The following is a 15,741-nucleotide window of genomic DNA, read 5'->3' on the forward strand; positions in this document are numbered from 1 at the left end:
AGAATCGATTTGATGGCACTTAACAACAACTACATACTAAGAACTGGCTTACATAATCAATATACTATTTTTAACAGCTGTGTTTTTTGCGGTATAATTAATATACAATAAACTGCACATATGTTAAATGCAGAATTTTATGTTTTCACATATACTAAGAAGCCATCGCCAACAATCAAGAAAATTAACATATTCATCTCTATCAATAGCCTCCTCCTGTCCCTTTGTAATTCCTCCCTCCCCTATCTCCTACATCTTTCCTGATCCCCATGGAAATATATCTGCTTTCTGTTACTATCTACTTTCTATAATTTTATATAAATGGAATTCCAGTGTGTGCGCTTTTATCTAGTTTCTTCCATCCAGCAAAATTATTTTGAGATTCTTTCATGCCATATTGTGTATCACTAGGATATTCCTTTTTATGGCTCAGTAATATTCCTTTTTTTTTTTTTTTTTAATATTCCATTACATGGAGGTATCAAAATTTGGACATTTGGGTTGTTTCCAGTTTTTGGACTTCCTATAACAGTTCATGCAGTGCTGGTCTGTTGATGATAGAATCTTTGAGCTTTTGTATATCTGAAAATTTCTTTATTTCCTCTTTATTTTTGAAAGACGTTTTCACTGAGCATAGAATTCTTGGCTGACAGTTTTTGCTTTTGTCTTTTGGTATTTTTAAGATGTTTCTCCACTGTCTTCTCATTTGCATTATTTCCGACAAGAAATCTGTCATCCTTTCTTTGCTCCTCTATACGTCTTTATCACTTTTTTTTTTTTTTTGGTGTAGTTTTCTTCATGTTTCTTGTGCCTGGGATTCACTAAGCTTCTTGGATCTGTGAGTTTATACATTTTTCAACAAATAAGGAAAATATTCTTTCTGCTCCCCCTACTTCTTCAGTAACTCAAATTACACATACAGTAGACCACACATAGATGCTCCCATCTCATGATGCTTTATGCATTTTTTACATGTTCTTTTCTGTGCTTTACTGTGGATAGTTCCTATTGCTATGACTTTACGTTTACTATTTTTATTCTTCTGTAATGCCTATCTGGTATTAATTTCATCAAGTTTATTTTTTATCCCACGTATTGTAGTTTCCATTTCTAGAAATTCAATTTGGGTCTTTTTTATATAGTTCATGTCTCATATTTTTTTAACATAAAGAATAAAGTTATAACAACTGTTTTAGTATTTTTTTGTCTGCCGATTCTAACATCTGCATCATTTCTGGGTCACCTTAAACAGATGAACCTTTCTCTTCATTATGGGGTGTGTTCTCCTGCTTCTTTGAAAGCTTGATAATTTTTTATTGGATGCCAGACATTGTGGATTTTGCCTTGTCGGGTACTAGCTATTTCTGTATTCCTAGAACTATTAGTGATGGCTTTTGTGGAAAGCAGTTAAGTCACTTAGAAACAGTTTGATCCTTTCAGATTTTACTTTCAAAATTTGTTACAAGGGACCAGAACAGAGTTTAGTCAGAGGTTAATTATTTCCCACTCCTGAAGGAAGATCTTTCTGAGAATTCTACCCAATTTCCCATGAATTATGAGGTGTTCCATGATGGAACAGACACTATTCCTAGCCTTATATGAGTTCTGGGCACTGCTCTCCTAATCCTTTCAGTTGATTCTTTCCCCAGCCTCCAGTAATTTCTTCACCCACCAAAACCAAACCCCTTGCCATCGAGTCGATTCCAACTCACAGCAACCCTATAGGACAGGGCAGAACTGCCCCACAGGGTTTCCAAGGCTGTAAATCTTTATGGAAGCAGCCTGCCACATCTTTCTCCCAAGGAGCCACTGGTGGTTTCCAAACGTTGACCTTTCAGTTAGCAGTCTATCGCTTTAACCACTGTGCAACCAAGGCTCCTAATTTCTTCACTGTAATGCACAAATCAGAACTCAACTGAATACTTGAGGGGAACTCTGTGCAGATCTTCAGTGTTTTTTCTCTGTGCTGCTCTCCCCATTCCAATATTTTGACCTGGCCACCTTGGTCTCCTCGTACTCCCAGCTCCATCTCCTTAGATCAGAGAGTCTGCGGGGCTCAACCTGGGTCCCTTCTCCCTGTGCTACAACCTGGAAAGTGTCAAGGCACTAAGTTGGGACAATCACAGAGCTCATCTCATTTGTTTCTCATCTTTCAAGGATGGCTCTTCTTCACTGCTTGATGTCCAAGGGCCTGAAAACCATTGTTTTTCTTATTATTGTTGTTGTTGATGATGTTGTTGTTATCTCAGAAAAGAAGGTAAACCAGTAGCTTATTACTCCATCTTGGCCCAATATACTTTAACTCTTTAATCTTACAACAACCCTTGCATTGAGTCTTATCATCCCTACTTTACACATGATGATGTTGGGACACACGGTGAACAAGTAAACTCGCCAGCATTCACAGAGCTTGTGTTACATTTAAGATTTCTAAGCATGTTGCTTCCAAAGTGATTGTACATGACCATTATGATATTGCCTCTACATGAAGTGAGAAAGTACCAGGGTGAGTGTTTAACACTGGGACATTTTGTAAAATCAGCTATATCCAACTCCATAAGCTGGTTAAGAAATAGTGCTCCTTTGAGAGGCTAATGAATGAATGACGTGCATCATGAAAGATACACACAGTAACAATCTCAAGGGCTGAACTGTGTTTTTACATCTTTGGTCAACCACCAAGTTGGAATTCCCATGCCCTCCACAATGAAGCTAACAGCCAGACAGCGGGCCTATTCTCAAGCAGTAGGGTAGAGCTCGCTCACTTCTGAGGGATCTGCTCCATCTTTTGACTGACTTACTCTAAGGAAGATCTCCTTTGTATTTTAAATAAATAAATAATAAAATAAAAATTTAAAAGGAATAAAATTACTCTGTTTCCTTGTAGCCTCCACCTAATCGATACAAGTTATAAACACAGCTAACACTAGCACTTATAAAACGTGGTAGTCAATGTTGTTGCTGTTATTGTTGTTAAAAAAAAAACAAACCCAGTGCCGTCGAGTCAGTTTGGACTCATAGTGACCCAACAGGACAGAGCAGAACTGCCCTATAGAGTTTCCAAGGAGCGCCTGGCGGATGCGAACTGGTACCGTCAAATAGATTCCAACTCACAGCGACCCCGTGTACAACAGAACGAAACACCGCCCAGTCCTGCATCATCTTCGCAATCGCTGTTATGCTCGAGCCCATTGTTGCAGCCACTGCGTCAATCTATCTCGTCGAGGGTCTTCCTCTTTTTCGCTGAACCTCTACCTTACCAAGCATGATATCCTTCTCCAGAGACTGGTCCCTCCTGATAAGACATCCAAAGCATGTGAGACGATGTCTCACCATTCACACTTCCAAGGACCGTTTTGGTTCTGTCAATATCCATATACACATACTTACTCTCTTCCCCAGCAGGGACCTGTGTGACAGGTCTTTTAACACAACTTTCCCATTACATTTTCTGTAACATTATACTATAATCAAATCTTCCTAAATCATTCAAATAGCACATTCAATGATAAAATGCAACATTATAAATAGTTGAGTGAGATATTATGATTTATTTAATATTATAGGTAATTTAAGATTGTCATACATAAGTTATCAATTTTCTAATGATTAAAAAAATCATAGAGTAGTCAACAGTAAAACTATATTGACCACCACATAATCAATCTTGAATCAACAAAGCAAATCAACAACAAGTCATTCAGTTTTTACTCTAGGTAAGACGCTCTGCTCAGGATAGGCTCAGAATTTTCATTATGCAGACAAATTATCTCTATTCAATTTGTAATATAAAAGATGTTAGCAGTATACCTGAATCCAACTGTCCTTATGGGGAGCCTGGAAATTAATTCTTACCTATGTTTACTTAGAGGAAAAGGCTCCCAGGCCAGCCCTCCTGCTTTGAATCTGGGCTGCTGCACTTCAACACTTTTTAGCTGTGTGGCCTTGGAAAGTTCCTTAACCTCTCTGTGCCTCAGATTCCTCACTTGTGAAATAGGAGTTGTAATGCTAACTCACAAGATTATAATGAGAAGTAAATTAGTTAATATATATGAAGCAATTGGAACACTATCAGACACATAACAAATGCTCAATAATTGCTAATTAACAGTGTTTTTATTATTATCATTAAAATAAACGTGTTCAAATATTTCCATGTATTTGCATTTTATTGGCTATTTGGACCCGTGTCTAATTAGAATGTAATGCCAGTGCATAATCGTTTCTATACTCCCAGTCATCAGCAGGAATCACAGAACCGAGGCACCAACCTATTCTTGCTTACAAAGGAGGCTGCATGGCATTGTCTCAATGCTGTATGATGACACCTGTGCTATAGATAAGCAATAAATATCACATATCTCTTTTATAAATGGTCAAAATCAGGCAAACGGCTGCTTAAGTAACATGCTTGAGTCATCATGGTGCAAATAATATCAATCAATGCACCCAAAAACCCACTGCCGTCGAGTCCATTCTGACTCATAGCGACCCTATAGGACAGAGTAGAACTGCCCCATAGAGTTTCCAAGGAGCGCCTGGCGGATTTGAACTGCCAACCTCTTGGTTAGCAGCCGTAGCACTTAACCATTACGTCATCAGGGTTTCCCAATCAATGCACAGATGGGAGCAAAACTGTAAGTTATGTGAATAGAGTTGTTGCAATGACAAAAACGCCCAAATCTTCAAAAAGGTTTCATCCCCTAAATAAGTGTGCCCTTACGTTTTACAAGTTTGTCTGCAATGTCATACAAACTCTTCAGCAGGTATTTGTCTCTGGAAGTTTTCTGAATTCTATTCTACCCTATTCACATGGAAGGGAAAGGGGGATGAATGTGGTTTCTCCTAAAATTTCTCCCCTCTTCCAAGCCAGAGATCTTGCCATATAACTAATACCTGGGTCACCATGGTGGCGTAGTGACCAAAGGTCAGCAGTTAGAATCCACCAGTCGCTCTTTGGTTTTATTCTGCCTTACAGGGCCACTGTGAGTTGCAATCAACTCGAGGGTAACAGGTTTTTGTTTTTTTTTTTTTTTGCGGGGGGTGGGGAGGGTCACCATGAGTCAGAATCAACTCAAACGCAACTGGTTTGATTAAAGACTCCAGCTAGAAGAAACAAGTAGGATCAGGAAAAGGAACACCCTAACAATCGCTTAAAGTGAAGAGAGAATACACAGGCATTAGAACCCTGAAACAAACAGTGAATCACTAAAAACAATGAGAAACTATTAACATAGTGTCTAAATTCAACCCTGGAAAAGTCCCCATGGGGAAAATACCTCCACCAACCTCACTCAGGGCCTCACTGCCCATCAGCTGCATGCAAGGTACAAGGCTGCATTTCGCTGACATCACGTCAGCTGGGTGCAATTTTGGGACATGAAACAAAGTTCATAAAATGATCCAGCTTCCATCTAAAAAAGGAAGCTTATCCCCCCTTGATTTAACCGTGGCTAAAAAAAAAAAAAATTTTTTTTTTTTAAGGGCAATACTGTAAAATTCCATTCAACTGAGTTAGGTTTCTTTCGGGTTTATTTGGCCATTTGAAGACATCAAGTCTAAAGACAATCTCTTCTGAGAACATCTGTTTGTGGGTCATGACTTACTTCATTTATCCATATCTCACTTTTCTATAAAATAAAGAAGCTGACTCAAAAAAAATTTCAAAAACCTGTGAATGATGCTTGTGAGTAGGTTATAATACCTTAACTAAATTTTGGCATCTCTAATGCATTCGTGGATTTTTTTTTTTTTAATCTCCTCTGCTCAACTGAAAACATTTCTGAGGTTCCTATTTAAAAACAAGACACTTTCACAGTTTGGTGGATAATTTCTTCCATATTTTTTAAAAAAGAATAGGTTTAAAAAATATTTTAAAATCTGCTTTCACTGAAAAGTATTTTTTTTTCTAAAAGGTCCTACATTAAATAAACATTAAAAATAAAAAAACTTTACTTTCACAATTTTTTAAGATACACATAATCTAAAAACCATGATCAATTTAAATTTACTCCACCTCTAAAATTTTATTAGTCATTTGAGTTAAAACGGGAATACCAAAAGCACCTAAAGTCACTACAATGTACAGTTTCTGATCTATTCGAAACCTAAATTCAGGAGACATAAAAAGCAGTCTTACATTATAACATCCATTATTAAATTGTCACACCCAGAACTTTTTACCCAGAAAAGTGCTATTTTCCTCCTTAGTTCATCAAAAATGTGATCACTGGTGTCAAGCGGCTCTCAGTAACCCCAATTCACATCTAAAATTGTCAACCATGTGTTCACTGATCTCCCAAACTATGTACGATCGGCTATGATTCATTTTAAGACATCTGATTGCAACCGGTGTCCTTGATTTTAAACAAGTTCTTCCAAGCCATTGGAGTTTTTAAACAGCTCAATAGCTCCCTCTAGCCTCTTTTTATATACTACACCTGGGGGTCACATTTTCTAATCAAAGGTTAGGGGGCTATGGTAGAACTGCTCTTGCTCTCTTGGCTGAGCTATTATGTGGCTCATCAAGATATTCCACTGATCTAAACACAAGGATGCACAATGCCAGATAGTCATGGTGCAACACCAAGACAAAGAACATCCAGAGTGCTAAATGACAGAAAGCAACAATCAAATATGGTTTCATGAATTACCTCAAAATCTATAAATCACTTTCCCGAGAAAAAGAAAAACTGAGAGTGATACATATTTTTCAGTATTTTAGCATTTTAGTATGAAATTTTTGTTGTTGTTCACATAAGCTACAGATTTTATAAAACACATGCAATCTGATTTTCACATTCAAAATCAACCGTGTGGTGAAGAACAAAAATAATCCTCAAAGAGCCATTTGCGGAAAATTATTTTCCACAATCGGCAAATGAGACAGAGCATAAGCACTTTCATTTTACCACAAAATATGTGTGTGTGTGCATGTGTGTATGAATTTTCAGATTCTCCTTTAAAAAATCTCAGGTGATCTTATTCCAGCTTGCCTTTTTTATGACTGAAGTATCACCTGAAGATGATACATGTTTTTCAAAATAACATTAAGCCATATTTTTAACATCAAAATTTTAAAGTTTGCTACCTTCGCCAAAAATTGATTTCAAAATTACATATAATTTGCTGCCAGTGTTTTTACTACTCAACAGAAGGCTAGGATTATTTCCAAAATGGAACACCCTGTGTCAATACAGATGATAACAAATGTTAGATCTAAGTTGTACATTATGTATTTCTTCATGACATGCATTTCAGAATGATTTTAGGCAGAAAAAAAAATCTGAATTATCTACCTTTGTGATCTACCAGTTGCCAATGAGTTGAATGTGACTCATGGTGACCTCATGTGTGTCCGTGTGGAACTGTGCTCCATAGGGTTCTCAATGACTGATTTTTCAGAAGCAGCCCTGGAGGAACAGTAGTCAAGAGCTTGGCTGCTAACCAAAAGGTCGGCAGTTCAAATCCACCAGCCGCTCCTTGGAAACCCTAAGGGGCAGTTCTACTCTGTCCTATAGAGTCACTATGAGTCCAAATCAATTTGATGGCAATGGATTTGGTTTGATTTTTGGTAGATGGCTAGGCCTTTCCGAGGTACCTCTGTGAGGCCTGGAACCCCTAATCTTTCAGTTAGCAACCAGAAGTTTAACTATTTGCACTACCTGGGGACTCTCTCTGTGGTCTATGTACTCCCAAATCTTCAGAGTAAATATATGTACATTTGTCCTCCTCTTTGGCTATACAGATTAAAGCTTGGAAACTAAATACTACAGAATTCCAAATTTGGGAAAGGGTCCTAGTGACTATTTGGTTCAATTCTCATTTGTGCAGATGAAGCCCTTAAAGAAATACTCGTTCCAAAATGAAAGCTATGTGAGTGGAAGAACCAGAGTTGATGCCCATATCCTTTGACCACTAGTCTAGTGCTCCACTATGCTATGCTATTAGTCCCAGTGTTACACCTACAGGTTTGTTTGTTTTTCAATGTCTCTGTCATTGTAGAAAACCCTCTAACCTCTTTTCCTGCCCATTCTCTTCCTCCTCTATAAATTAAAAAAAAAAAAGAATGAAAAAAACTTTTACATTCTGGATTTGGGATATATTACAGAGCTGGCCTTAGTTATACACTGAATTCTACCTCTACCCTGGAAATGAAGCACTTGGACCTTGAGCCAATTAAAATAAACAGGCCCACTGAATCATAAAGCTCTATTTATTTCCCATGGTATTAGAAAAGATGAACAGATTTCAGCAAACCCAGTCCTGTAAAAAGAAGGTGTGAGCTGAACTTGACATTCCATGATAGTAACAGATGACAAGACAAAATGTGAAAATCACATTCCTGAACTAAACTGTCTAAGAAAAACCCACGGGAAGAAAATGTACTGATGTTAGATTGGGTGATTCTCAGTATATTACATTTTGAAAAAATGAAAAAGGTATTAAAATCTTCCTAGACCAGTTGGTATGTGCTAACCTGACAGACTTTTACATAATTGTATGCTAGCATGACAATTATTTTTTAATCTTTATTTTGAAATATAGAGAGACAGAGAGAGGGAATAGAACATGCCTTACATAGTTAAGCACTCAATAATTTGTACATGTCATTATTGATATATATATATATATATACATACATTAAAAAAAAAAAGTTGCTGTCGAGTCGATTTCAACACACAGCGAACCTATAGGACACAGTAGAACTGCCTACATAGAGTTTCCAAAGAGTGCCTGGTGGATCTGAACTGCCGATCTTTTGATTAGCAGCCATAGCTCTTAACCACTATGCCAACAGGGTTTTTATATATATAAAATCTCTATGACTATATAATGATATTCATTTAATCTCCAAAACAACCCTGAGCCAGGTACTATTTGTATCCCCATTTTACAGATACGCAAACTGAGACTCACCAAGATTAATTAACTTGCCCGTTATTACTCTGATTGCAAACAAAAGAAATGGAATTAGCGCCCAGGCAGTCTGGCTTCAGGATACGTGTTCTTAAATACTATACTATACTGCAATAAACAACAAATTGATGGCTATAATTACATTCATAGATATTTAAAATGAATAGTGATGGAAAATAGCATGAGAAATGACTTTCTAAATTTGAAATACAATTGCTGAAAGGTCAGAAAGTTCCTAAAGGAATAAAGAAATAAATCTTTTCTGACATTGAAAAAACCTAACTCACTGATTCAAATGTTTAATGGCTTTTTTTGTTCCCAAATAATTCTAACTGGTCATCCATCAAATATTCTGAACAGTACATTTACAGTAGTTGAGGCAGGTCAGGTAGTGAAACAAATTTGCGTAAAATAATTGATTAATCCAACTTCAGAGAAAAGAATTATGTTACTAAACAAGTACACTAAAATTTCTTTATGTTATAATGGTGGCACAACATGAAAAATGTAATCGACATCATTCAGTTGTAAATGTGGAAGTTGTTCGTGTTGGCTGATGCTTTGGTGTGTATGTTTTCACCATAATGAGAGAGAGAGAGAGAGGAAAAAAAATTGTTAAAAAGCAACATATCAATCCAAGGAAAAAATGAAATAATAAAGTTAATAACAGAAGTAAATTTGAAAGTGCACTATTTTTATTGTAACCTTGAAAAGCATGAATGAGAAAAAGTTGAAACTTTAGATGTCATTTTTAACCTAACTCCTGATATATGAAAGCAGTTATCTCATGAGACTCTATCCATACTTAATACGGGAGAAGAGAGTGAAAGAAAAAGACCAGATGGATAAAGAAGGATGGACTGGGGCTGTTGCTCTCTGTGATTCCTCATGGGGGTAATAAGAAACACGCTCACCTGTAAGGCTTTTGGAGCCCTAGTGGCATAGTGGTTAAGAGCTAAGGCTCCTAACTAAACGGTCAGCAGTTTGAATCCTCTAGCCACTCTTTGGAAACCCTATGGGACAGTTCTACTCTGTCCTATATGGTCGCTATGAGTTGGAATTGAGTCGATGGCAACAAGCTTGTTTTATTTATACATTTATTTATTTTAATAAGGCTTTTATGAATAACCCTATATAAGGGCAAACCTAACCATGCAACTTTGAACAGAGAAAGGTATAGTCAGGGTGGTACACAGAAGCAGCTGATAAACCTTAGGACTGGCCAGCCTGCTGGGTCTCCCTGTCATTGTTTCTGGCCTTCTGAACATTTTGAACAGCCAGCATATTTGGGATGACTTATAAAACTTAGGATTTCCAGCAGACAAAAATTTTAATGAGTCAGTCCCGTAACTGCTGTCGTTGGTCAGTATAAACTGCTATGTTAGACAATGATGGGATGCAGTCGGGAGATTCCCTCACTCCAGCAGGCTGAGGAGATTGTGGTAGCATCATTCCTCCATCAGCAAATGAAATAATGAATCTTGATTATTTAAACAAGTGGAGAAGAGAAGATATGAAGAGTTGTCCCACACATATATAATGTTTTAAAATCTGTAAATGGTAATATTTTATCTCTGGAAAGTATTATGATCCAATGACTGCCAAGTTTATATGTAATACCATGCTGCCCAAAACAAATTCTGATCTTTTAGGTAGGTCCAGACCATTCTGACAAAGTGATGAATAAATCCTAAAACAGAGCAACACATTGCAAGTAAAGTCTAGTAAATGCTTATGCTCACAATTCATCATATTTGTCAAAGAGTTCCCTTTAAAGTCCAGAATCTCCTTTTATTTTTTTAAATAAAGAGCAACGAAATCAATTTTTGCTTTATCAAGATTTTTTTTTTTTTTTTGGTCACAAAAAGCAATCAACTTCCTATGCTTTCATATATGCACAGGGTTTTAAATATCATTGGTTTACCAGTAAATTGGCTTAAAACCATTTTTCTCAGTAGAAATGTATGGTATTGTTTAAAAACAATAAAAATGTTGTATTTAACATTAAATGTATTTAATATCTGACAAATTATCAGAGTTGATGAGAGTTATTATTATCATGAACTATACTCATCTCAACTTCCATGAGGAAACTGCTTAAGGTATATGTCCCCCCCCCCCCAGAAAAGGGACCCCAGGATCATGGACATTCCCACTACAACATAACTATTTTAGAGACAAAATGGCTTTTAAAAGGGTAAAGATTAAATCATAACTTTAACAATTCAGCCGCTTTTGACCAATGAACACCTCTGATTCAGACTACTGTCCAATGATAACAGTCTTTGACTTTTAGTTAATATTACCTACATATGGGTAAGTTCTTTGTATCATGCTAACACTACACACTTACAGACCCATTTCCCAAAAAGGGATCCAATGACAGACAAAAATCTTTATCTGAATGAGCATGTACTGAAAACTGAACTTTAAAAATTCTTTTCCCTGAAATAAAATGAGAGGAAGGTATTGAATTGCTTTCATAGTACTACTTCTGGTAGTGTCTGACTTCTTCTTAGCTGTCAGAGATACTCCTTTTTGCTTCTTAATAAACACACAAATGCATTCTTGCTCTGTAACAAGATTTCCTTAGCATACTAAAAAATACCTCTCACTCCAGTAACTGAAAATCCCAAATGTTTACTTCCTTAAAAAACCGACAGGAAAGAGCTACATGAATACTTCTATCCCTAGTTCCCCAGGAAGGGAAAAAAAAAAAAAATAGGTGTTTAAATCTTAAATCATAGGGATACAAAGTATGGGGTACCACCAATTGTTAAATTCAGTAAGGAATAAAACATTCAACGTTATAATCTTAGCTGTCAGCATAAAAACCATCTCTCAGGAGCTTCATTCCAACTATAATAACCTGATGTGCTCATGTGAAAAAAAACTTATGATCATATGAGCTTCATGCATGATTAATACCATTAATACCAATACCATTACTGGTATTTTAAGACTGTCCTTGAGAATCAATCAAATACAGCACGCCCAGTATACGTTTTGCAACCAAAAATGAAAAACACAACATCAGTGCCTCTTCTGGAAAAGTGATGGACTACTCTTCCCATTAGTGTTTCCTGTCAAAAAAAAAAAAAAAAAACATCTAACACAAAAGAATCAGGCAGAAATTCATTTTAGAAAACATCCTGACATCCCATGATCTTTACAATATTTTGATTTAGCTAGCAGCTACTCCCTATGATTAAAAAAAAAAAAAGAGGGATAGGGGTTATTCTAACACAAAAAAAGAAGCATACAAGCCTAACTAATAAAATGCTCAGGGGCTTAAAACAAACTGTGAATCATAATCTACTCTAAGATGTTAAGTTATTAGAAAATTTCTTCTGTATCAAATATGGTTTTTCTTTTTAGTTCTCAGGTGGCATATTCCTCTTATCTTACCCAATTGAATCATTTCATTACTCAACATATATGGATGGAATCTTTTAAATACTCTAAAAATGGGAAAATAGCTCTTTTTTCCCCCATGAAGCATATTTTTCATATATATCTTAATAAAGAAAGAGATCCTGGGAAGTCAGAATTAAATCAGTTTGGTATTTTTAGTAAAAGCATAACTTTTTTGTCTAATACTATCTAATCGAACTGACTGATTCAACTTAACAAAAAAACACAATCTATGTTTTAGCTACAAAAAGGAACCTAATAATCATCAACATAGATATTATCCCAATAATACCTGAAAGCAAATGTTAGACTTGCCAAAGGCAGGCAGCCAACAATCCAGGCTAGCCTTTCCTCCTTCCCTCCCCGCAGTGAGCAAGGTACAACCTAGCACTGACTTTTAGCCAGCCCCCATGCCCCATCTCAGCACCTTGACCACCACCAAACAGTAACAGGCCCTTCTGTTTACATTGTAATTAACAGTTTCCCACTCTCATTCCTCCAGGCAATGAACATTATTCCTTCATTTCAACATCAAATTATCTCTTGATTTAAATATTAGGTACAAAAATCCATTTGTGGCATGTAATTCCAAAAGTTCAAACTTGCAATCAAGAAAATTCAGACTTTCAGCCCCTTTCCATTGGTCTCTTTATACAGAAAAACAAAGCTTTATTTTTTTTTAAAGGTTAAATGGATTTTGGCTTTCAAATTGGGGTTTGTGTGTAATATATTCACACTTAACATCTGTAAATGTCTTTGGTGCTTTTAATAGTGGCTGTTACTTCTTCAAATACTGTTTCCCTACAAACCATCACTTATTACATGAAGTTCTCAGAACAGTTTATATAAACAGAGTTCTATTGAGAATGCTTTCACACATGGCATTTATTATGCACACTTTGTACATAAATCAGTTACATGGAGTATGTTCAAATACTGTGCAACAGGTCCTGCTATTGTGTAAACACACACTCCCCAAAAGATGACAGTGAGCTTTATGAGATCAACAATATAAGGGCAACACACACACACAAACACACGTGCACACACACTATTCCCTAGAGGCTTAATCAAAAGTCTTTTGAGATGTCAGAAGACTTAAAATTTATGACACGGAGTTTATTTTAATAAGACCCTCTTACTGTCGTTGTCACCCCCCCCCCAAGTGCATGATACACTGGTGTTAAGCCCAGGTGCACACCCGCTTCCATTGATTTACTGCACATTACTGGCTTTAGTGCTGAGTTGATGACAGGAAGAGTACTTTGGCAGAGATCTGACAAGTCTTTATCCTTAAGTTCCCTTTTGCTTCATGCTTGTCTGTTCCCAAAGCTATCAAAGTAAAGCCAGTGACAGTTTAAAAACCTCTCAGTTCTGCCATGAGGGTGTGAAATAAAATTAAAAACACACCCCAGAACTACTACATTGGGCCACGTTTATTTTCAATTGGCGGAGGAGGGGGGAGGGAAGACACTTTGAAAAGCGATAGATCTCATGTCCTCTGTGTAGCCAGATCTAGTTACAGTGTATTAAGTTATGTCTAAATGAGAAAAAGACTGTCTAGTCAAGTGTTTTATCGCAAAGTAATGTTATTGAACATATCAAGTATTCCCATGCTCTCCTCTAGATTCTTTGATTTTTAACCTCCTTTGTTAGGCACTAAACACGGGGAGAAAGATTTCAGGAACAATACCAAGGAAGCACATGATGCCAAGGAATTAATTTCATTTTTCGCGAGCTGTATATTCATCACAAACCCAAGCTCCCTTTATTAACCTACACATTTGCTAAGTGAAAAAATGGATCGGCTACAATTGTGCCTCTGAGCGCGCAGCATCGTGCTTTGTGCTGCTGGGGATAACGGATTCTAGGTTTCAAGCGCATCCATCACTTAAGACACAAGGAAACTCAGCAAGGGTCTCGGCGGCAGCAAAGGAAACAATGTGTTGAGACCCTGGCTGCTCTGAGCTACGGGGCTCGGAGGGGTGAACGAAACGTTTCGGCGAGCAACCCAGGCAAGAGGGTAGAAGAAAGCCCTCGTACTCTTACCTCCACATTGAAATACTGCTCCGATCCGCAGACTGTAGCACATAAAATCCAAAGCAAGGTTTGCAAGAAAAATACCCCCGAGTGATGCACGAAATCCAACCGTCTTCCAGTGCTGAATGTGAGTAAGATCATAGTGAACTGTGCTTCAATGGATGGACGAGCTCCCCTTCGCTTTCTCCCTCTTTCCCTCTCCCTCCCTCCCTCGTTTCCTTTCAAAAAAAAGTCCTCCGGGTGGGTAGGGAGCTTGCAGGTTCACCCACAGCCGGGCAAGGGGAGGAGACAGGGGGCCCCAATCTCCGCAGCCCCGAGAAACAGCGGCGGAGGCAGGGTCAGCAGCTCGTATCCACCATCCTCAGGGGCCCGTCACCCGGAACGTGGCGCCCAAGTTCACCGGCTGTTCCGGCTCAAAGCGCCGAGTCGCAGCCGCAGCAGCAGCCGCCGCCGCCGCTGCCGCCTCCAGCCCTTGCGTCCTGCTCCTTCTGCTCTTCCACCTCCTCCTCCTCCGCCGCCGCCGCCGCCCCCTGCTTCAGCGGGAAGGGCCTCCGCTGCTCCTCGCACTCTCGCCTCTGCTTCTCCTTCCCTCCTCGCCTCGCTCCCCTCCAGAATGTTCATCCGTAATCTACATAACTCCTCCTTCCCGGGGTTTGCCTGGCTCCCCGACTCTTAGCGCGCGCGCGCGCGAGAACACACACACACGCACACACACGCACACAATCCGAGACACACACGCTTACACCGACACACACACACACACACACACACACACACACACACACACACACACACAGCCCGACACATACACACAGGCGCGCGCGCGCTTCTTAAAGGAGACAGCTCTTAAAAGCTTCCCCGCGACTGTACGGCGCACCGTAGGTAGCCAGCCCGCGAGAATGGCCCGGGTTTGGGACGAGCTCTTTAACAACATCCCCTATCCCTCACCCCCGAGGCAGGCTCAGGGGAACCTGGGCGGGCTCCATCTTTTTCTCTACCCAACCCTCGTGTAACACAAGGAACAAGTGCGCCCGGCCTGTACTAGGGTCTGGGTAGGGCTCAGGCTGTGGACCCCAGTTGGAGCTGGGGAGTGGTCCAGGCCTCGTCCTGCTTTAATCCAGCGACCCTGGAAGGTTCGGGGCGCTGAGGATCCAGGACCGTCCGGATCACTGTAAACTGCCTGGGAGCTCAGGTCGTCTGCCAGGGCTAGCCAAGTTTGGAAAGCGCAAGATGGCAAGTCCTGCGTGTCCAAAACTTTATCGGGGTCCCCCATCCTGTGCCCTGGTGTCTCCCTGAATTCCCTCTACCATCACTAAACCCTCCTCCCTGTCTCGGGGGCGGAAGGGCGGGTGCTGGGAGGGTAGGCAC

The 15,741-nt window shown here is 38.9% G+C and overlaps 1 protein-coding gene across 1 annotated transcript in view; it reads right to left on the reverse strand.

Moving 5' to 3' along the window:
- Positions 1–14,790, reverse strand: part of MMP16 (matrix metallopeptidase 16) — a 307,074-nt gene extending 292,284 nt beyond the window's left edge. The window contains exon 1 of the mRNA XM_003408378.4: positions 14,383–14,790. Coding sequence (XP_003408426.1) covers positions 14,383–14,514 — 132 coding nt within the window. The 5' untranslated portion in view covers positions 14,515–14,790. The remainder of the gene's footprint in view (positions 1–14,382) is intronic.
- Positions 14,791–15,741: the final 951 nt, after the last annotated feature.

Source organism: Loxodonta africana, chromosome 14 (genome assembly GCF_030014295.1).
Source record: "Loxodonta africana isolate mLoxAfr1 chromosome 14, mLoxAfr1.hap2, whole genome shotgun sequence".
In the NCBI taxonomy this organism is placed as follows: Eukaryota; Metazoa; Chordata; class Mammalia; order Proboscidea; family Elephantidae; genus Loxodonta; species Loxodonta africana.